This window comes from Kogia breviceps, chromosome 4 (genome assembly GCF_026419965.1).
Source record: "Kogia breviceps isolate mKogBre1 chromosome 4, mKogBre1 haplotype 1, whole genome shotgun sequence".
Taxonomy (NCBI): Eukaryota; Metazoa; Chordata; class Mammalia; order Artiodactyla; family Physeteridae; genus Kogia; species Kogia breviceps.
In genome coordinates, this window is record NC_081313.1 from 144,430,383 (window position 1) to 144,452,685 (window position 22,303).

The window sequence follows — 22,303 nt, forward strand, 5'->3', positions numbered from 1 at the left end:
CAAATGCAAGGCCAAGCAAGGGCCAGGCTGATGCCATCAATGCAGGAGTTGGGCCGGTGGTGGGGGGCAAGCTGGGGATGGAAGGCACCGCCTGCAGAGGGGATGGCGCTCAGCTCCAGGGCACCCGGCCCAGGCTGGACTGTCGATCCCATGCTAACACAGCTTCTTAAGTTTCCAAGACAAGGCAGAAGTGCAGACTCCTCCGTGAAATCTCCTAATGTTTAAATGTTGACAACTAATTTACATTTTAAAAAGATACTCTGAGTGAAACAAAACAAATCTGGGGGCTGGCTGTGGCCTATGGGCCCCAGTTTGCCATCTCTGGTTTCAGGAGAATCAGCTTCTACCAAACGCTTGGTCCCCTTTTCCTGGTCCACTTCAGAGGCCAGAACTTAGAGAATCTCAGCATTGGGCTCTTAAACCAAATGGACCCCCATTCTCCTTAGAGAGGAAGGGGATAGTGGTGAAGTACGGATGAGGCCAGGGCTCCTTCTGAAGCTCCAAATGATCTCAGCTCAGGGGCCTGGGGTGGGGTGAGAAACCTCCTGGGATGTAAACTGCCAGGACCTCCAGGGTAACAGCCACCCTGCCTTCTCCAGGAAACACTTTCTCTTGTCCAGCAACCATTTAATTATTTCAAAAGCCTTCTGATGTGGACTTTTTATAAGAGTGTCTCTTGCTCTGAGCACAGGGGCTTAAGGCCAGGGGCAGCACCCAGAGAACCTACCTAACTAGGGATTATAAACCTAAATGGCCACTGAGCACAGCTGGGGATGAGAGCCATAGGCTATGTATAAAATCCCTCCACTGTAAGAGAAACAACAGCTCAGGTGATAAGTGGTCACAGGTTCTTGGCTTTTATGTTGGGGTTCTCAGAGAGTAGTGAGGATCGGGGAGAACTGGGGAGCCCATGTCCTGCCTATAGAGGGAGCTGCTCCCCATCTCTAGGTGGTGGAAACACTGGTGTAGTGTTGCCAGCTCCGATTTTTCAAGAGAAGCCAGATTTTGGGTGAAATCACTTGATTTTTAGGTGTTGACTATAAATACCAGTTTAAAAGAGTCTGGGGGCCAGCACTATGGAGGCTGAAGTCTCTGTGATGGAGGGGCGTGGGGACCCTGAGGGCCCTCCTCTCCTCCAATAGCCCCAGAGAGAGGGCAAGATGCAGTACCTCTCCATAGCCACACCTCTCCAGCATCTCGTCGGACGTGTATCTGGAATGAGGCTCGTAGGAAATGAGGTCGGGGCGTTGTACCTCGTAGATGGACTTAACCTTGGGGAGAGCTGCCAGGTCTTTGTAATTAAGGATCTCATTATCCACTTTAGCCTGAGGAAGAGGGAAATGGACAGGAAAGAAGCAGAAAGATAAGTGGGAAAGGGGAGAGGAAACAAAAGCCAGGCACAGAGGGGGATGAGCTTCTCCACCTAGGATGGAAGACTCGCAGAATGTGAGAATAAGACAGGTCATTCATTCCACCTGGGCTAACATTGACACCACACTGACAGAATGTGTGAGGTCCTGTGCTGTATAGGAATGATCTCCTCCAAATGTCAGGATGCCTCTGTGAAGTAAGTGTCAATATTATTCTTATTTTTTAGGACAAAAAATTTTTAAAATTTGTATGGAAACACAAAAGACCCCAAATAGCCACAAAAATTATGAGAAAGAAAAATGGAGCTGGAGGTATCAGGCTCCCTGACTTCAGACTATACTACAAAGCTATAGTCATCAAAACAGTATGGTACTGGCACAAAGACAGAAATATAGATCAATGGGACAGGAGAGAAATGCCAGAAATAAACCCACACACCTATGGTCAATTAATCTATTGACAAAGGGGGCAAGAATATACAATGGAGAAAAGACAGTCTCTTCAATGAGTGGTGCTCGGAAAACTGGACACCTACATGTAAAAGAGTGAAATTCAAAAGAATCTAAATATACATTTCTCCAAAGAAGACATATAGGTGGCCAAAAAGCACATGAAAAGGTGCTCAACATCACTAATTATTAGAGAAACGTAAATCAAAACTATAATGAGGTATCACCTTATACCAGTCAGAATGGCCATCATCAAAAAGTCTACAAACAATAAATGCTGGAAAAGGTGTGGAGAAAAGGGAACCCTCCTACACTGTTGGTGGGAATGTAAATTGGTACAGCCACTACGGAGAACAGTATGGAGGTTCCTCAGAAAACTAAAAATAGAACTACCATATGATCCAGCAATCCTACTCCTGAGCATATATCTGGAGAAAACCATAATTCAAAAAGATACATGCACCCCAAAGTTCATAGCAGCACTATTTACAATAGCCAAGACATGGAAGCAACCTAAATGTCCATCGACAGAAGAATGGATAAAGAAGACGTGGTACATATATACAATGGATGGACCTGGAGATTGTCATGCTGGGTGAAATAAGTCAGACAGAGAAAGACAAATATCATATGAAATCACTTATATGTGGAATCTAGAAGGATGATACAGATGAATTTATTTGCAGAATAGAAACAGACTCACAGACTTCAAAAGCAGACTTATGGTTGCCAAGGGGGAAAGGTGGGAGCAGGAAGGAATAGACTGGGAGTTTGGGATTGACATATACACACTACTATACATGGAATGGACTATATACATGGAATGGACAGTCAACAGGGACCTGCTGTATATAGCACGGGGAACTCTACTCAATATTCTGTAATAACCTATATGGGAAAAGAATCTGTAAAAGGATGGATATATGTGTATGCATAGCTAAGTCACTTTAGCTGACTTAGCTACAGTACACATGTACACCTGAAGCTGACACAACATTGTAAATCAACTATACTCCAACATAAAATAAAAAGTAAATTAAAAAATATGATTCCTATTTTCCAGATGAGGAAATTGAGGCTCAAAAGATTCTGCAACTTGTACCACTTAGCCAGTAGGCCTGAATCCAGCCTTCTAAACCCCACACAGTGAGGGCATCTTCATTCACAGCATCCTTGAAGAAGATGATGAAGATTGTAAAGACAGAATTAATCATGGCAGTAAAACACTAGCTAACACTTGATGACCGCTTATTATGAGCCAGACTCCATCCTAAGTCTCTTATATGGTTTAACTCCGTTAATCCATACAACCACCAACTCTAATAGTACATACTAATATTATCCTCATTTTTGCAAAAGGAAACAGGCACAGAGAAATCAGTGAACTCGCCCAAGGTCACAGCTAATAAGTAGCTGTACCAGAATTCAAACCCAGGCAGTCTAGCCTGGGAGCCTGCCCCTTCCACTGGCCTCTCCTGGCTTCCCAGGATGGCGAGTTCACCATCTTAGCAGCTGGCCGAGGGCTGCACTCAGAGAGCTGCTCCTCGCATCGAACTGAAGCGAGCCTCGACCTACCACCTGCCTTGGCCTGAGTTCAACCCTCTAGAACCACAAGGACTTAGACAGCTTCCCCCGCTTGGGACAGCTCCCATCTCGTGGTTCCTGGAGCCATGTCCTTTCCACGTCTGCGTCCTCCAGCCATTCCCTCTGTTCCTGGTCACCCGGTTCCTGCTATGGTCAGTCAGGATCTGTCCCCCAAAACCACTGTGGCTGACAAGGTCCTGAGATGAGGTAGATTAAGAGAGAATCCAAGGAGACTGTATTATCCTATAATGTTCTCCCAGTGTCTGGGGGGCCAGGTAAGTCTCAGGGCCAAGACTGCCATAGAGAGAGCAACTTTCATAAAGACCTTCGGACTGTGGATGTTTTAAACACTTCCCAAGGCCCTTCCACTCCTTCATCCCCATCCCATCCCACTGCTGTCTGGGCACCGTGCTGTTCATTGTCCGCTCACCTGAGACCCACTGCCCACTCCTCCTGGCCCTGGTCTGAGCTCTGAGGTCCCAAGGACTGTGTCACAGGCTCCCTGGCTTTCAGCTGGGTTTGGCTAATGAGGGGCACCTGCAGGCTGAGGCTGAGTGGAGAGAGGGGCTGTGAACATGTCTCCCTTGCGCCAGCCCTGCCCGGCCGTGATGGACTTGGTTCCTGTCCCGGCTGCTCTGCCACAGCTGCAGCTCTGGCCAGCCCTTCCCTTTAGGCTTAGGGTGGTGACAGCCTCCTGCTGTTGCTGACTCTGGATGCCTCACTAGGTCTTGTGGGTCCCCTGCCCCTGCCCCCAGTTCTGTACACACTCCCTCCGAGGTGTGCCATCTCATTTCTGCCAAGAGACTGCCCAGACCAGACACCCACAGCTGTACCAATTGGGCGGGGTATGGGTAGAGAGAACCTTATTAGGAGAGTCCACTTGCTGAATTAACTGTTGCCTTTTATCCTGGGATGTTAGATTTTGACCTTGAGAGCTCTTGGCATCTTACAAACTTGTCAATGTTTATCTGGGCACTTTACTCCAAACCTCAAAAATACTAAATTTATATTTCTTCCTATACTTCCTTGTTTACTGGGTTATAAATGAGCCTTAGGTCTGGAGGCACAGTGATGGAACAGAGGCATCCTAACATAATTAGCCAGGAAGGAAAGAAGAGAACACATTGGGCTGGAGATGACTCTAGCAGTCATTGGGGAGTGGAGCAAAGTTTGAAAGAACCTGCCCCCTCCAGGTTCACTGATCATTCTATTTTAATACAAAACCTCCATATTTATGAACACTGAACCAATACTGGATCTCTCTGCCTGTTACTAAATGTCCCCAAAGTGGTCGGATGGATTCTTCCCTGAATTTGGAAACCATTTGTGGAATGGTCTGACTTAAAACGTGGCTCACATGACAAGGGCAGTCATTCCCCGGAGCAGCTGGAGGTGAGAGCAGGAGAATACGGGAGGGGAGACACAGGCCAATGCTGGGACATGCCAGGGGTAACTGGTCTCAGTGGATAAGCCCCATTTGAAGGGCACAATGGCAGGTGTCTCCAGCTGCTGCTGTTCATCTGTAGCGGGGCTGCTTCTCACAGGGGCAACTCTACGAGCTTCCTCCAGAATGCCAGGGTGAACGTCATCTGGGCCTAACTTGCTTCACAAAATTTAAGGCGGCTTCCCAGAAGCACAGGGAGGCCAGCTAGGGGGCAGTGGCATTCTATGCAGCTGTGTGTGTCTGAGCTCTCATATCCTGGTAACACTCTTCCAGAGACACGCTGACTTTTGTCAGTAACCTTCTCACCTGGTAGGCCCTGAAACTAAGCTCATTAATCCGACTGTGGTCTGGCCCCATTCACAGCACCAGGGGAGCTATCACCTCTCTTGTTCTGGACTGGAATCTTCAATGAGGACAGCCTGTGATCAAAGTCTCTTATCTTTTGTGGGAGCCACATGCTGACCCATATTGAAGTTGCAGTCAATGATAACTCTTACGTCATTTTTTTCATTTGAACAGAGGAAGAAAGGAAAGGAAATAGTCTCATCGATGGGCATTATCCAGGGATCAAGGACGAAACTGAATGTGGATCTGCAGTAAAATAATGATGAAGCAATGGTGGGCAGGGCCTACTCAGGGCTGGCTTGTTTGGGGACTGTCTCTAGAGCTTCTCATGAGGAGTAGGTTTCCTGCTCTGGACCACTTCCGTCATTTCTGATCTTCCTGGCCCTTTGACATGAGAAAGGCTGCAAGAGGTCTGCTGACTGCCAGGCCCCTCCCTTGCTCACTGCAGTCCTCTCCAGCTCTGCCTTCCTCACCTCCGTTACCTAACTTCTGTTTATCTCTCAGGCGTGGGCTTAACTGTTTCTTCCTCAGGACTCTTCTCCCAACTGGTCCTAGACTGTCAGGTCCCTCTATCTGCAGCATCTTCAGAGCACCTTGCACTTTTTCTTCCTAGCACTTATTAGAATGGCATCTGATTATCCACGGACTTATGGGGTCAATGTCATGAGGACAGGCATCAAGTGGGTGCAGCTCACCAGAGCCCAGCACTTAGCCCAGAGGAGACATTCAGGATGCATTCGCTTAATGAATGAATGAGTAAGTTACATATCCAAGGGACCTGTGAGGTCATCTGACTCAACTCTTGTTGGTTCTGCCACATCCCTGCAAATGAGGAGTGTCTCTGTGTTTGAATGCCTCTGGGGCTGGGAACTCGGACACGTGTGCGTAGTTTGCTCCGTCCCTGGACTTCTCACATGACTAGAAAGCTCTTCTTTATGTGTGCAAACCCTTCATAGTCAGGTTTCCACATTCATATGGCTTCTTCCTCCTGTCTGCCTCTTTATCACACGCCACTATCTCCACATCAACATCCCACCCAAGACCCACTCCAAATACCACTCTGACCCAAATTTCACTTTGCCCTGGTCTCAAGGACTCATGGGGAAGGGGCACATCATATTGGTTTCAGAGCTTCTACTGAACTTGATGTTATCCCTGTAACTATTTACGAGGCTGTGGGTTCCGTGAGGGTCCGTTGTCTTCCCTGTCCCTGACTGCATCCTCAGGACCTAGCACGGAGTCTAGCACATGACAGGCACACACTAGATATCGGCTGGATGGAAACCTGACTGCTGTCTTTGGCTGTCCTTAGAGACTCTTTAATTAACAGGCCTGGGGATGAGCAAGGCTGTTTGGTGGCTGAAAAGTGATACATACGCAGATGACTCGGTTGGGTGACCCGATGCTAGATCCAGGGGGTGAGATGGAAGTTTCAGACGTCCGCCTATGCTGTGGGAGAGATGAAGACAGAGGGTGAGAGACTGCGTCTCCAACTTTGTGGGGAGAGGGGAGATGGGGCTATAAGAACACAGTTCTTCGGGGAACATTAGCAATACTGCTAAAAGCACTCTCTGGCTGTTTCTATACTGTCTCTTTATTTTCTGCCTTTTTAATCAATGTCTGACTGTGAATGAAACTGGAAATGCACAGGACTTTATGCTGTTGAACAGGATTTTTTAAAACCTATTTTTAACTGGCCTTTTAGATAGGAAGCTACTCATAAAACTCTTCATTTTGGCTTATCCCAGTCAATAAAGTATTTACTTCAAGTGAATAAAACTGGTCAGCATCATTCCTTAGCAGTTTGTTTATACAAAACATAAAGGTAGGTTAAACGTCATGTAATTGCACAATATACTGATTCTTTTTATAGTGTATCCATTGCAAACTGACATCAACCTAAGTGAGAAACTTAAAAACTCTTTCTCTGAACAATGGCAATGAAGGACTAATGGCTCCTTTAACAGAACAGCACAATGTTTATCTTGCTGCATCTAAGAGCATGATGTGGTTAAAAAGTAAACAGATTGGAAATCAAGGACAACTGGTAAACTCTGTGATTTTAGGGATCCTGAATTCCTGATCTGTGAAATGCAGGGGCTGGTCTCAAGGACTGCTACATTCCCTTCCAGACCTCTCATCCTGCAATTTAAAGCATTGTAAGTTGGACTATATAGCACTGTTTCCCAAACTGTAGATTGCGAACTAGTGTGGCTCTGAGGAGATGAATTTTGGCAGAAAATTTGATAATACTGAGTCACAGAGTGAGAGAATAAAATGTAAAATTCTATTTCAGTCCTCTTGGTTAGATCTAGGAGGAAGTCTTAATTCAGTCCTAATACATTTCAATAACAATTGCTAATTCCACCTTCCACACCTCACCCCCCCTCCTTTTTTTTAAATAAAGAGAGTTCAGGTAACATGATTTAGCTAGAATTTCTAAGAGATATTGTTATGAAATATTTCATTTTCAATGAATTTATTTTAGGGTTAACCTTCTATTTATAAAAAATAATACTGGTTTTCCACTGGGTGATATAAAGTTTTATTTTAAAATAAGTTTGATTAAGTAAAAAGTAGTGAGTTGATGTAAAGAAAAAAATGAAGCATATAATAATACCGGTGATATACAGATACAGCAAAAAGCATTGGGGTTGCAGAGGGATAACTGAAATTTGAGAAATGCCAACAAAGAGAAGAAAACTGTGGAAGAAAAGGACAGTAAGGTTTTCTTATACCTTAAAAGGGAGAGGCCTTGGAAGAAACAGGGGAAAAAACTCACAGCTCAAAAAAAATATGCACCAGTAGACCAGCTCTTTCACAAATGAAACAGATGAGATGGCAAAGGGGATAATGTTTAACCAGCTGGTCAGAAACTGTACACATGTGTTTTTAGTTGAGATTCTAGCAGGTAACTTTAATAGCGTCCCAAGGGCCAAGTTGATACCTGGGGGCCAGAGTGTAGAGACACCTTGGAGATCATCGAGGGTCCCCCAACACACAACCCAGGTCTCCCCTCCATACCATCAAAGACTCAGGAGCTGTGCCCCACCCCTCCTGCAGTCCTTGGATCAAGAACCCAGATTCACAGGACTTTCTAGTACTTGTCAGATCACAGTCATTCAGAGGGACACAGGACCTCAGCTGCTGTAGCGTGTGCCTGGGGACGCTGGCTGTGCTTCTGCCTGGCTGCATTACTGTGGGCAAGTCACTGCCCTCTTTAAGGCCTTGGTTTTCTCACAAGCAAAGCAAAGATACAATTCCTAACCCACTTGCCCAATGGTGTTAAATCAAATCAGACGGTGGCTGTGAAGATGCCTTGCAAACTGTCCATTTCTGTGACAATTTTAACCACTGTTATTAATGACCTTCGGCTGGGGAAAAACCATGGCCTACGTGCCTCCGAGAGGTCACCATCTTGGTAAGTAATGGGAAGGGTATAGCTTCACCCCAGAAACACTAAAAACTCATATTCATACAGTGCTTTACCGTTTTCAAAGTGCTCTCACATCCAAGGTCTTAATCCCTTCAAAAACCCCATGAGGTGGATGTTACTATTAAGGAAATCCAAGGGTACAGGCACACATTTGAAAGTGTACACACTAAGGAATGACTCTCTAGTAAAGCACAGTGCCCCCAGCCTGTGGCTAGAAGTAGCTGGTTTGGTATCACCACCAGCTTGCTTACCTTTAACTTCTTCTCTGCCCGGGCTGCCTGTTTGCAGATGGGGTGCCAAACCTCAGAGCCTAAGGGGCCAGGAAAATAACAAAGCCTCAGACCTTTCACACCTACTAGAATTTGGGGTCTCTCCCCATCCTCCACCTCCATTTACTCCCCTGGCAGTGCATGTGCCCTGCACAGCAGCCAGGAGGACCCCCTGGTTTTCAGATCTCTGCCGCCACATCGATGCAACCCCCCGTGCACTCTGCCTGTTCAAACCCTGCCCTTCCTCAGGGTCCACATCTCACATGACATCCTGTGACCCTTCTTACCTGCCAGCTGGGAGTGACTTCTCTCTCCTCTATGATCCATCGTTCTTCGTATCATTCCCAGCACATGTGGCCTTAAAACATAGTAGCTTGTGGATTTGTCACTCCCACTAAATTAAGAGCTCCTTCTGGGTGGGAGCCGAGCTTTCTTCATTGCTGGGTCTCCCATAGCATCCAGCACGGGGCTTTGCTCTCAGCAGAGGCCCCATACATGTTTGTGGGGTGATTACATGAGTGGACGATTGGCAGTGAGTGACACAGAGCAGGTGGTCAATAAATATTTGTTGAAGGAATGAATGGCGGTGGAGGTGAAATAAAGCGACAGACTGCGGTGAGCTCCAGCCTTCCTTTCTCTTCAAAGACTGAGGACAGTCTACCAGAGCTATATCACATTTAGGGGGAGGGGGTGTCAGGATGTATATTCCGCCTGAGAGCACTATCCTGACCTGCTAATTTCTCAGAGACTCCAGACTTTTCAAACTTAGCATATTCGGCTGCCCACATTCTATTGTGGATGGGGATCCAGCTGGCCAGCTCCAAGTCGGAGAGGCCGATTTGGAAAGGCATGAGCAACAGGTGGCTGGTCACGTGCTGAGGAGAAGTCCCCCCACCCAGTAGTACACATTCTCCAAAGAAAGGACAGGTGTCCTGGATTAGAGGGAAAAATAGGAACATATTATCTCTCTGGTGCCAGTGCTCTTGTAATCAACCCTAAAAGGAAAGGAGCCAGCAAATGGCGAGATTCCTGAGCACCCAGATGGCATCTGTTTGTTTGACTTCGTTTTTAGAATATCTTTTCCATTATGGTGTGTGGCCTGGAACCCCTAGGACTGGATACTGGCTAAGTGACAGGGGGGTGGTGTAAGGTTGAACAACGAAGCCTAAAAACATGGTGGTGAGAGAAGGGGCCCAAAGTAAGGAGCCCTGCTGGGGCTCTGCTCCGTCCGTTTCTTCATGTGAATAACAATGAGGTGGACTTTGGATGCTCTTGGAGATTATATCTTAAAAATTCTAATTCTAGGGCCAGTTTTGTCACTTGTGGGATAGGGCTCTCTGATTCTTGTTTGCTGATGTTCTTGGGTGTTCCTCATTGGTTCTGTATGAGATTACTTCCTTCTAATGTAAAGTGCAATGGCTCTCAGAGCCCAGTAGAGGGACTCTGGGTCTGCAGCTTGATCCGGCAATCTTAGGGTGTGTCCGGTACCAAGTGGCGGGGTTGGGACCCTAGCTTTGGGAATTATTAGGGAGAGCATTTCTGGTCCTCTCCGAGTTGCTGCTGAATCCACCAGAAGTTGTTTACTGCAGTGGCTCTGGCAGGAAGCACATGTTACAGGTCACTGTAGGAAATGGATGAGGTGGACACGGATGCCTCAGAAGGTTGTGAGATTAAGTGAAACAGGCACAGGGAAGGTAAAAGGTCAGACAGAGGTTCTCAGAGGGGGAGATGGTGTGTAAGGCGAGGGCATCAGACTACATGGTCTCTCCATGCCATTGACGTATCTGTTCTGAAATAAGGCTGAACCACAGATGGCTTCAGCATTCTGCATACAGGAAAGCAGGTTATTATAAGAAGTGTGTGTGGGGGGTGGATGGGCGGGGGAGGGATCAAAAGGGAGAAAGAAACTATAATTAATTAGAAATTTTTAAAAATCAGAAGTTTGGGTTTTGGCAGTGTATCATTTAAATTAAAGAGGGAAGGGATTTGTTGGAGGTTAGCGATAAACTTAGATAAATGAAGGTAAGAAAAAAGATGATTTGTTCATGAAGACCCCTGTAAGATTAGGGTCTGCATATGTCATCAGTCAGTAGCTCTCATCCTAAAACACTACCTGATTCGGAAATGAAAGAGTGACTGGCTGGATCCCATCTTTGTATTTTAGAAAAAGAGACAGACTGATATGCACCCACAGGACACTGGTAACCAGGATGGAGAGGTGACTCAAAATTAGGCCTTAAGGCGGTGTCTTCTCCATGGAGAAGAGAAGACATAACAGAATGGGAAAAAGGGTTTTTGAATATTTTAATGCCTCTCCGTGGGACTAGAGATTAACTTGTTCATCATGTCTGATAAAGTAGAACAAGGATTAAGGGCAGGGGAGTGGGAAGTACAAAGTATTGGGTGTAAGATAGGATCAAGGATGTATTGTACAACATGGGGAATATAGCCAATATTTTGTAATAACTGTAAATGGAAAGTAACTTTTCAAAACTGTATAAAAATGAATTAAAAGATTTTTTTAAATTGAGAAAAAAAGGAATTAAGGGCAGAAGTTTCAGGGAAGGAGACTTTAACATCTGAAGATTGAATGGGTTCATTCTGAAAGTGAGCTACCTGTCCCTGGAAGTATTTACGCACACAACGGGTAGATAAACGCTCAGCTGGGATATTGTTGAGGAGACACATCATGTGGTATTACACTAACGGACATTTACTAACCCTCCAAACCCTTAGATTCTGTTTCCAACTTAGCAGGCTCTTCTACGTAGAAAAGAATAATTTTTTAGCCCCTATCCAACAGTCTTGACCCAGAATGTAGGTTCAATAATAAGGGGCAGGGTTCACACTTGTTTTATCTACAGATATACCTGCAGGGACTGCAGATTCTAAATAAATACTCATTGAGTTAATGAATAAACTAAAGAAATGTGATATCCTCTTTTAGGCCAATTGCACTCTCTAAGCTGGACTCAGAGATTTGGACAACAAGTATAATCTAGATTCTGATTGGACAGCTACAATTCCAGATTGAGTGCCTATAAGAATAGTTACTGGATTGGGGTTTGTTACAATGAGACCTGTGGACCACCTGTCAGGCAGCTTTTAAAATGCAGATTCCTGACTCCAGCCTCATCCCCCAAGAGCCCCTGAAGTCAATCTCCTAGAGGTGGGGCCTGGGAATCTGCAGGCTTAACAAGCTCCCCTGGTGATTTGTGACTCTAAATTGGAGAACCGCAGGCCTAAATTCCAGTTAATATTCTGAATCTGTTCCCCTGGAATGTCATGGGATAAAGAAACCAATGTTACAAGACAGAACTCTTTAACTTGGAAGAATTCAACACATTTTGCTTGTTAGACTCCTGATTCCACAAGTTACACGCTCATCCTCTGAGACTATCACCCACAATTCCAGATTCTGCAGTTAAAACCTCCTGTAAATGTGATGCAAGTGAAGGATTAGCTATTTCTGTTACCAGCTGACTCAGAGATAGAAACCTAGATCTCCAAAACTGTCCCTCAGCCAGGCATTAAGGCTGTTTTTAATCCTTAGTGGAGTCAGCATTCAGCCTTCTCTCTCTTGACTATTTACAGCACACCCCATACCTGTAACACTGGATTATTTAAGGTTTGGGAACCCACCCACCTCTCTGCCAGACCAGTAACTTCAATTTGCCAACACTTTTTTGTTTGTTTGTTTTGTTTTTGCATTAGTGGAGATTATAATACCAAAGCTGGAGCTGGTGCCACAGTCTTCCAGAAGCCCAGCCAGGCTTACAGACACAGCAGGGACTGAAACCGGCCTACCCGAAGGTTCTGTTTGGCCAACGCAGTGTTTTGTTTTGTTTTTAAGTATTTTTGAAGATGAATGCTTTCAGACCCTGAAGGTGGCCAGGGACCTTCCCTGCTGTCTGCCTCCTGGCCTTTCTCCCTCGTTTAAGTAGGCATTGAGTTTTCAGCTTCTGATCCCAGCCAGATTGTTAGGTTTCTTCTCTGGATTTCTCTCGATCATAACAGGGTGAGGTTTCTGAGTTCTGCCTTTATGTTAGAAGCACTATCTTTGTGACACATCCTTGCCAGGACCTTAGAAAGGCTCCTTTAAAATCCACACTCGAATAAACAAGTATGGTGTATCCATATAATGGAATATTATTCAGCTGTAAAAAGGAAGGAAACACCGACACATGGTACAATGTGGATGAATCTGGAAAACATTACGCTAAGTGAAAGAAGATCGACACAGAAGGCCACATCTTTATGAAATACCCAAAATATTCTGTCTTGAGACAGAAAGCAGATTCGTGGCTGCCAGGGGCTCAGGGGAGGAGAATGGGAAGCAACTGCTTAATGGCTACGGGTTTCCTTTTGGGGTGATAGAAATATTTCAGAACTAGATAGAGGTGGTGGTTGCAGAGCACTGTGAATGTACTAAAAAATACTGTAGTGTTCACTCTAAAATGGTTGATTTTCTATGAATATTACCTCAATTTAAAAAATTCCTCCCCACCCGCATCATTAGGGGGACCACTTCTGTAAACCATGGGGCACTCTTCTCTTCACTTGTTACTAAGTGTTCCAATCTCAGCAGGAGGAGAAGAGTGAGCCCTTTTGTTGAATTCGACATGTAATAACAACAATATCATTGCTATAATCTTGGCCACTGGGAAATCTTCACCATATATGAGGCAATTTATGCATTATTTAACGTAATATTCTTAAGAAGTTCCAATCCTGGTTACATCGTTTACTAGCGGTATTGTCTAGAGCAAGTCAGTTACCTCTCCGTGCCTCAGTTTTCCCATCTAGAAAATGGGATGATTACAGTACCTGCCTTGTACATTTGTTGTGCGGATTCATGAGTTAATATACACAGAGCACTGAGAACAGTGTCTGCCAAGAGCAGGCACTGTGTAAGTGTAGTTGTTGTTGTTATTATCTCCTGTTCCCTACCAAAACCCCCTATTTGCCAGGATCTAGTTTGGGTGAGGGGAAAGGAGTAATGGAGAGACTTGAAGGTGGTGGGTGGTGTTTACTCTCCTACTCCCAGAGCTGGCGCCTGGCTGAGCGAGGGGCACGCAGCAAGCAGAGGGCTGGCTGGGCAGGTGGAGTCACTGAACAGAAGCTGGGCTTAGCTGCCGGCGCACCCTCCTGGTAGGTTGGGCTGGTGCCCAGGGATGAGGCACCACCGGAGAAGTGGAAAAGACGGGTTTGCCTGGACCTGACATGATCAAGTGGGCTTGAAGCTTAATAAAGAGCTTAAGGGAAAAAAGTGCTTGGCTACTGTGATGCTGGTTACCATGGAGGATATCAAGCGGGACAAGGAAAAGAGAATGGCAGGTCCCGAGACGCCCAGTAATTCACAGGCTACTACTAATAACAGTTAGGACTGTAATTCCAATGTATCGAGTGCTTCATCTGTGTCAGGCACTGAGTATTCTTATTATTCTTATTGTTATTATTGTAACTAATATTTAGAGACTGTCTGTGCCAGGCCTTATGCTGTGTACCTTATAACAATGGTAATTGAGTAAATAATAATAATAATCAATAACATATGCTGAGCCCTGTGCTAAGTGTTATTAATAAGGATGGTAATATTGACAGTAACCAGCATTTATTAGTCATGGCTCAGGGGGTATGGCTATTTCTACACGACTGGGTGTTTATCATGAGCTTGCACTGGTGGAGCTGGTGATGCCAGGCTCTATGCTAAGCCTTTCCCATGCATTTGCTCATTCGGTCCTCACTAGAGCCTGCTGACATAGGGCCTATGGTTATCACTGTTTTCAGAGAGGGAAATTGGGGTTCGGGGAGCTTACATATTTTGCTTGCTCGCCCATCGCTGTCTCCCTGTCCTGGCCTGGGTGTGGGCATGCAGCCAAAGTCAGGCTCCTTACTGTGCCCACGGTGCCCAGGAGCTGGCTGTGCCCTTCTTCCCCTGACAAGGAGGCAGTCAGTCTGGATCAGGAGAGCATGAGGCCACGCACAAAAAGGAGCAGGGAGAAGACCCACTTGCTGCCCCCGTGGGCCCCTCAACCCGGCCGTGCTGCTCCTGGACTCTCCTAAGTTCTGTGGGCTCATCAGTCCCCTTTAACCTAATGCTGCTCGAGTTGAGTTCCTGCCACCTAAAAAGTCCAGACCAATAAAACATCTCATTGAGCTAACACCCGAGCATCTGACAAGTTCCTGACTTGCCCGGAAGGCAATTTTGTTTCCCAGAAAACAGAGGAAGCAACCAGGGAAATTGCTACTCTGGACCTAATTCTGACCAACATGGACAAATTGGCTGGTGAAGTAGATGTGACACGTAACAGGTAAGAAAATCGTCACGCTGTCTTGAGTTTGTGGTGTGAGGAGCAAGTTGGAAACAGACTATCTACATACAAACCTTAAACTACTATGCTGTAATATTTTCTGTATGATTCAAGATGTTTGGTAACCCTAAAAATCTAAAACAAATTTGCAGCTCATCAAAAATTAAAATGCACTCTGTTTAAAATGAAATATGCTTCGAAGACTCAGACTTGAGGAAATGTCAATTTAGTTCAGTTAACAGGCTACGTTTGAAGAGTCTAAAATTATGTAGCAGGATTGGGGAAACATAAGATTTAAAGTTTTTAAGCATAACTCCTACAACCTAAGCTGTCAGTAGAGAGATCCAATTTAAAATAACAATGTTAAGCTACTAAATTATAGCAACCAATATTACGTTAGTGCCTTTTAAAGTGTGGTTTGATGAGATGTGGAGATGATGACTGAGGGCTGGTGTCCACAGTCCATAATGATGGGCTGCACCTCTCTTGAACATCTATCAGCTCAGGGCACCTCTTATGAGGTACTTGTCAGAGGGAAATGAGGCCTCAGCTAAATACCAATGGCTTCTCCAGCTGAGCCAGAAAGACACACCTCCTGGTACCAGGACCTTATATCATCTAAACTGAAGAAAAAAAATATATGATCTGAAATAGAGTCAGTTATACAAGAGCAGTGTTTGGTGTAATTATCAAAGAAGCTTTCAGGGCTCTGTTTTGGATTTGCATTAACCCAGAACTAAAGCTTTTCACTTTATTTTGGGCCATGGACAGCTCTGAAAAGTTGATAAAAGCTAAAGACCCTATCCTTAGAGAAACACACCATATGCAGAATCTGGCAAGCAATGTCAGGGGATTCATCAAATTCAGAAGGGCAATTATGAACCACAGGCTAAGAATCCTGATAATAAATGGAAAAAATTGCCTTTAACAAACCAAGCAAGACAGACTAGCTAACCTTGGCTCAGGGATATAACCTGTCTATGAATGGCTTTTAGTTCACAGGGTTGTGAGGATAAAATGAGATACTGCATTTAAAAGTAAAGTGCTTGGCACATAGTAAATGCTCAGCAAATATCAGCTGATGGCATTTATTATTATAATTATTAGGACCTACAATTTGTTATAATACTTTTCCTTAGCAGCAAGATTTGTCCTAGGATCTCATAAATAATTTCCTGCCTGGTGGGTTTTAATTAAATATACAAATGAGAGCAGAGACTTATTTGAAAACATACAGCTTAAATCCTATGTTTCCAGTGTTATTCTCTGTCTCAGGTATGCAGAATGGAAGTGCATTTAGTGTACACAGAAGGAGAGAAAAAAGCCTACCTTTCCTTTTTCCTGGGTACAGGCACATTTAGAACAAGAGCAAAATCTATCTCACAAACCACATTTTGGGTTTAGAAAAACTCCCACAGATCCAGCAACTGTAACCTTCATGATATTTGTATAAGTTTTGCCCTTAACCTGCAGCATTTTGGTTAATATTTTGCTGCATAAAATCAGTGACCTAATTACCTGGTGAAGCCCAAATGAAGGGTTTGGACAACAAACAGATTAGAAATCTGGCATCTTTACAGAAACAGTTAAAAGACTGCATGCACAACAGAACTTGAAACAAATAAAAGAAAACTTGCTCCTGTCTCCTGGGGCCCCGGAAATTCTTATCCAGACAGATGTCAGACTTCTCCCAATTAGAGTCCATCAGAAAGCCATTACATAGCAATTAAAACACAAACAAACTGACCAAAAGAACCTCCTGAGGCTGGTTGCCAGTAACATAGTATGTCCAGCCACGGGAATGACAAGACTGGGTTTATAAGAATTGCAGGCTTCCTAACCCGCTCTCTTGTGTGCACGTTGCTTTGTGGGGCACTTAGCATCTTCACATTCGTCCTCCCTTCTAATATTCTTGAGGCCCTTGTGGAGAAAGCTTGCTCTCTGCACAGCGGGTGTGTGGGCCTGCCTCGGTTTCTCCACCACGTTAATGCTTCCTGCCCCGTGGGCCTTCGCACCTGCTGTTCTCTCTGCCGCCACACTCTTCCCTCCCCTTCTCACCCTCCCACCTCCTACCCAATGTCAAGGTCTTGGCTTGCAATTGCCCTTCCTCGGCAAAGCCTCTCCGGGCCTCCCAGACTAGATGAGGAGCCTTATAACATACTCCAGTTATTCCCAAACTTCCCCTTCACAGTGTTTAATCACAGCTTGTCACTGCATGTTTGCACCTCTGTTTGATTAAAGTCGGTCTCCCGCTCCTGATAGTAAACTCCACCATGGAAGCAAGCGCCCCTGCCTCGTTCATCTCTGGGCACCTGGCACAAGCAGGCCCTCAGTTTGAATGGGTGAATGAAAGACAGTGTAATTATCCTCATTTTACAGGTGAAGGAAGAGACCTCAGAGAAAAAAGTTACTTCTCAAGGTCACAACCCATTAGCAAAAGTGCTGGTGCTTGGATCCAGGAGTCCTCCTGGCTGGTTCTCACCACTCCTATGCTGCCTGGAAGGACAGTTTTCTTGCCATTTCTGGGGAATATAATTTTGATTCTTGGTACCCCTGCCCGGAGAGGGTGTCCAAGGCAAACACAAGGCCAGCTCTCAGTGGTAGCAGAAACCCCTGGTGGCTGCCACTCCTGAGACGTCCACAGCCCGAGTCAGCATGACTCTAGCAGTGGATGGCCTGGACCCCCTCATTCCAGGATCACTCAGCATCCCTCAAGGCAGGTCCTTGAATGCCCTGCAATTACTCCCACTCTCCCAGAAGCCCGGGTTGGGATGGGGGGTAGGGATGGGGATAATTAAGGAGGAGGGTGACAGGCCCTTCTTTATCACCAAGAATATCTCCACGTCCTGGAGGCATTTCTGCTGAAGGTTTGATTGTGCATTCTCTCTCATGATGACAAAGCTACTCACTTCATCACTTAACTCTTTTAGCATTCTGTGAAGTTCTGGTCCAAAGCAGGACTTAGAAGATACTGATACATGAGGACATGAGCCCCAGGAGAGCAGGGAACTTGTGGGACTTCCTCATAGCTACGTCTCTGGTTGTTAGGACAGCACTGGGCACACAGGCAGTGCTCAACGTGTATCTGCTACATGAAGGAACTAAAAGCTTTCTGTGTGTCAGGAACTTACTATATTGCTATATTCTAGGGACTGTTACTAGCCCATTTTACAGCCTAGGCAATAGAAGTTTAGTGAGTTAAGAGATTTACTCAAGGTCAAAAACTTACTAAACAGTGGAGCCAGGATTCAAAGCACTAAATGGGCGATTAGGATTGGGAATTCAGGCAGTAAGAGAAAGACCTTGATTTCTTGTGATATGAACATGAGAGCCGTTTCAACACTAGGAAATATCTTCATCAGAGAAGGGGAAGAGGAATCCATGCAATAAACTTTCAGACCAAGCGCAAAGTCCAGATTCTCAGGGTCTATGAAGATACCATGCAGTCTGCTGAGATTCATGTGGGCTTCCCAGCATATAACATAGGGTCCTGCAGCAGGAACCACTCAGGGACCCAGGCACTGAGGGATCAGTGCTCATGGAAAGGGGGAGGCCTAGTCCTTCAGAGGCCTGAGTAGCAGGCAGGGCTCGGGTCTCAGGAGGCAAGATGGGGAGAGCCCTGGAGTGGGAGTCATGAGGCCACGTCCCCCTTTGCCCCCTGTACCCTTGAGCTCTCACGCAAATCTCTTCGTGTCTCTGGGGCTCACTTTCCCCATCTATACAATAAGAGTTGTTACTTTACAGCCTAGGGTGACTCCTGGGATCCATTCACCTCTAATACCTGCATGACTGTACATACAAGTAAGTAGTTGTAGAGTCACAGCATCTTAGAAATGGTCACCTTGCTCAGTCCAACAAAGGAACCCTGCTCTAGCATTCCTAGGAGGTGGCATGAGATTCTGCTGAATAGCTCTAGGCTGGTGGTTCTCAACCCAGGTTGATAATGTCTCCTGAGGGACAGACATGTGGCAATGTCTGAGATATTTTTGGTTGTCGCAATGAGAAGGGGTACGTTATTGGCATCTAGTGGGCAGAGGCCAGGGATGCTACCAAATACCCTGTAGTACATAGGGCAGTCTCCACATGGAAAGATTATCTGGCCCCATATGTCAACAGTGCTGAGGTTGAGAAACTGGGGCTGTAGGCAAAGGGGATTCATTACATGTTGAGGGAACTCCTGGCGTGGGCGTGTATGGCTAGGACAAGCGTGACAGGAAGATATGCTCCCTGACCTTCCATCTGCCTTGTGGGGAAACTGGGAGGAAGGTTTCTCCCCAAGAAATACCCTCCCCAAGATGGCTATTCAAACATCTGCGGATGGCTAGTACAGCAATTCAGCCAACAGCAATCACCTGTAGAGTGAGCGCATGTGGGTCAAGGCCAAGGCTGAGGGGCCAACGTCAGAAGCAAGGTTCTCAGGGAGATGGCCGACGGCTCAGTGCAAGCTGGAGGGGACCAGGTGCAAACAAAGGGCTGAGGGGGTTCCAGGAGGAGAGACTAGTGAGTTGTGGGTGGGGCTGGGGCCATCTGGGGAGTTTCTGAAGTGGGCAGTGCCTAAACTGGGCCTACAGTGGTAGGTGCTCCAAAGTAAGGCACACAGGACAGTGTTCAGGAGGCACGCAAGTGAAGAGCATCTACTTGGAGGCACCAGGACCATGAGATCATTTGAGGGGCTGAACACCGTCCCTGCCACAAGGTCCAGCCTGGCCAGCCCTGCCCACCTCCCACCTCATCTCTCACCTTCTGGCTGCTCCCTGGACACACTGGCCCCTCTTGGTCTCCCACACTTGCCATTTCCTCACCCCCCCAGAGGCTGGCAGATTCAATCCTCTCAGGTTGGCGAATCCCATCCCTCCTCTCTTTGTCCAGTTAACACCCACTCGGCCTTTGAACCCCAGCTCCCGGCCCACTGTCAGGGAACCTTCCCTGCTGCCCTCCCCACCCCGTCACGTGCTCTCACAGTCCCACACTCCTCCCCTTTGTAGAGCTTCTCACAGTTGACAGGTATGTGTGTGACAGCTGACCATGGTCCACCTCCCCCCTGGACTACAGGGCAATGGAGGTAGGGTTGAGGTTGGAATTCACTGTGGACCCTGGTGCAGAGCCTGCACCTGGTAGGTGCTCGAGAAAGAGTATTTGAACGGACAAAGGAATGACTGAAAGTTGGCTTGGGCAGCTGAAGTGTTGAGTTTGTTCAAGGCAGTTTGAGCCCTCAGTGACAGGGTCTTTAATCCTAGGCTGAAGTGTCTGTATCTCACGGGTGAGCACGGATGGGCCCCGGAGACCTCTCGAAAAGGCTCTGCTGAGAACACTGTAATGCCTGGGAATGATGGACTGGTCAGAGGATGGAGGATTGAGCAGCACCTGGAGACTAATTAGGAGACTGGTGCAAGAATCCTGGGGCCAGAGGGCTGGACCCCGGGAAGTGGCAGAGGGAAAGCAGCTCTGATTTGCTTCTTGGAGACTCTTGGTTCCCTCCCATTCCTTTTGGTGCACCCCGAGAGTCCGTGGGAAGACTAAGCAGCAGCCTGGTGTGACGCTCTGAGATGTGGGGGGAAGGGATGGGAGAGGGAGGTGGGGGTATAGGGGCTGTGGTGGTGCAGACACTCTGCAACTCAGACATCCTCCTGTTTTCTGACCCCTTGGCCCCAAGCAGCTCAACCTCCCACCCACTGGCAGAGCCAGGGCAGTCTGCTCGGAGAACAGCCAGGGAAGCAGGCCAGCCGAGCAGCCGGTGGAGGCACACAGGGACAGAAGGCAGATTACACGTCACTTCACATTAGCCACACCGGCAACTTTCCCGAACCACACAGAGAGGGGCAAATTAATCACAATTTTGAGGACAAGCCAAAAGCACAGACAACACTGAGATGGAAGGAGCTTGTATCTCCTTTCTACTCATGAGTGAATAGGAATACCTTACAGAGGGTCAGGTTTGCTTACCTGTGAGGTACATCTCCTCTCCTTCGGTGAACATCTGGTGGCAGCGTACACATCTGGCACAGCTTGGGTGGTAGTGCTTCCCTCCTGCCTATGTAAATAAAAAGATAAAAGAGGTCAGGGCTGGGGCTGCCAACCAGTGGGGCAGGTTGGGTTTGAACATTTCCTAACACATTAGTGTCTATGGCATCTTCATGGCCCTGAAGCTGGTTGGGAGTCTATGAAGGGGAGTCCAGAACAGTCTAAAAGTTCACCAGAAGCTTGATGATTCCATACCATGGGTATCTGATGGCATTCAGGAGACTTCCCTGGACACCTGTACTTCTATTCCAGCAGTGAAAGGGCCATTTGAAGGCCACTGGTCCTACCTCCTTATTTCCAGATGAGAAAACAGCCTTACTGTGAGGACATCCCAGCATGTCCCCAAACATGGGCCCTTACCACCAGAGGTACATGACATGGTTTTAAGTGGCACAGAGACCTTCGGTTTAATAACACTGGATCCGTGAAAAAAAGATGTCCTTTTTAATCCTCTATCAATTCTTCTGATTTTTTTCAAGGAGAAAGTACCAGTTTGGTGCAGTATGTCTTTAACATCTATCCAAAACTTACTAATCTACCTCTTTAAGAATAAGAACAGTTGTGAGGCTTGGAGCCTCCACTAGGGCTGTATTTTCTCAGTCACTGGCAATATGGCAAGTGATCCTGGTTTTCCTGTTATATTACATAAGTTTTCTTGTGTATAAAGGAGCCAACTTGAAGATAAGCTATCGCATTAAGTAAGAATGAGCACACGAGGGTCATGGGCATGGAAAAAATTGTGAGAGTGGCACACTTTTAGGGCTCAGTGGACAAACAAGGGCACCCACAAAGCCAGGACCTGTTGGGGAGTCTCTGACCCCCAGGCCAGTCCCATGACTGCTGTACCTGGGAATCTCCACCCCATCCCCAGTTCACCCCAGTCTGACTTTGGTGAGCCCCCTTCCCTATTTCCACATTCCTTCCCTACCCGTTATTTCAAGTAAAAATGGACAGGATTTGCAGCTGAGAATTCCTCTCTTGGGGGAAGAAACAACCCTCGGAGAGGGCTGTGACTCGAGGTCCCACTGGAAGCCAGGAGCAATGTTGAAGCTGCTCCCTGGAGGGCCGGT

The 22,303-nt window shown here is 46.5% G+C and overlaps 1 protein-coding gene across 15 annotated transcripts in view; it reads right to left on the reverse strand.

Moving 5' to 3' along the window:
- The window catches only part of ABLIM3 (actin binding LIM protein family member 3), a 181,607-nt gene that overhangs the window by 32,686 nt on the left and 126,618 nt on the right, over positions 1–22,303 (reverse strand). For 10 of the 15 annotated variants that reach the window (XM_067032124.1, XM_067032118.1, XM_067032123.1 and 7 more), the window contains 4 exons: positions 21,156–21,243; positions 8,881–8,939; positions 6,571–6,642; positions 1,170–1,325 (listed from right to left, as the gene is read on the reverse strand). In XM_067032124.1, coding sequence (XP_066888225.1) covers positions 1,170–1,325; positions 6,571–6,642; positions 8,881–8,939; positions 21,156–21,243 — 375 coding nt within the window. The remainder of the gene's footprint in view (positions 1–1,169; positions 1,326–6,570; positions 6,643–8,880; positions 8,940–21,155; positions 21,244–22,303) is intronic. The other 5 variants (XM_067032129.1, XM_067032128.1, XM_067032127.1 and 2 more) reach the window with 1 other exon arrangement.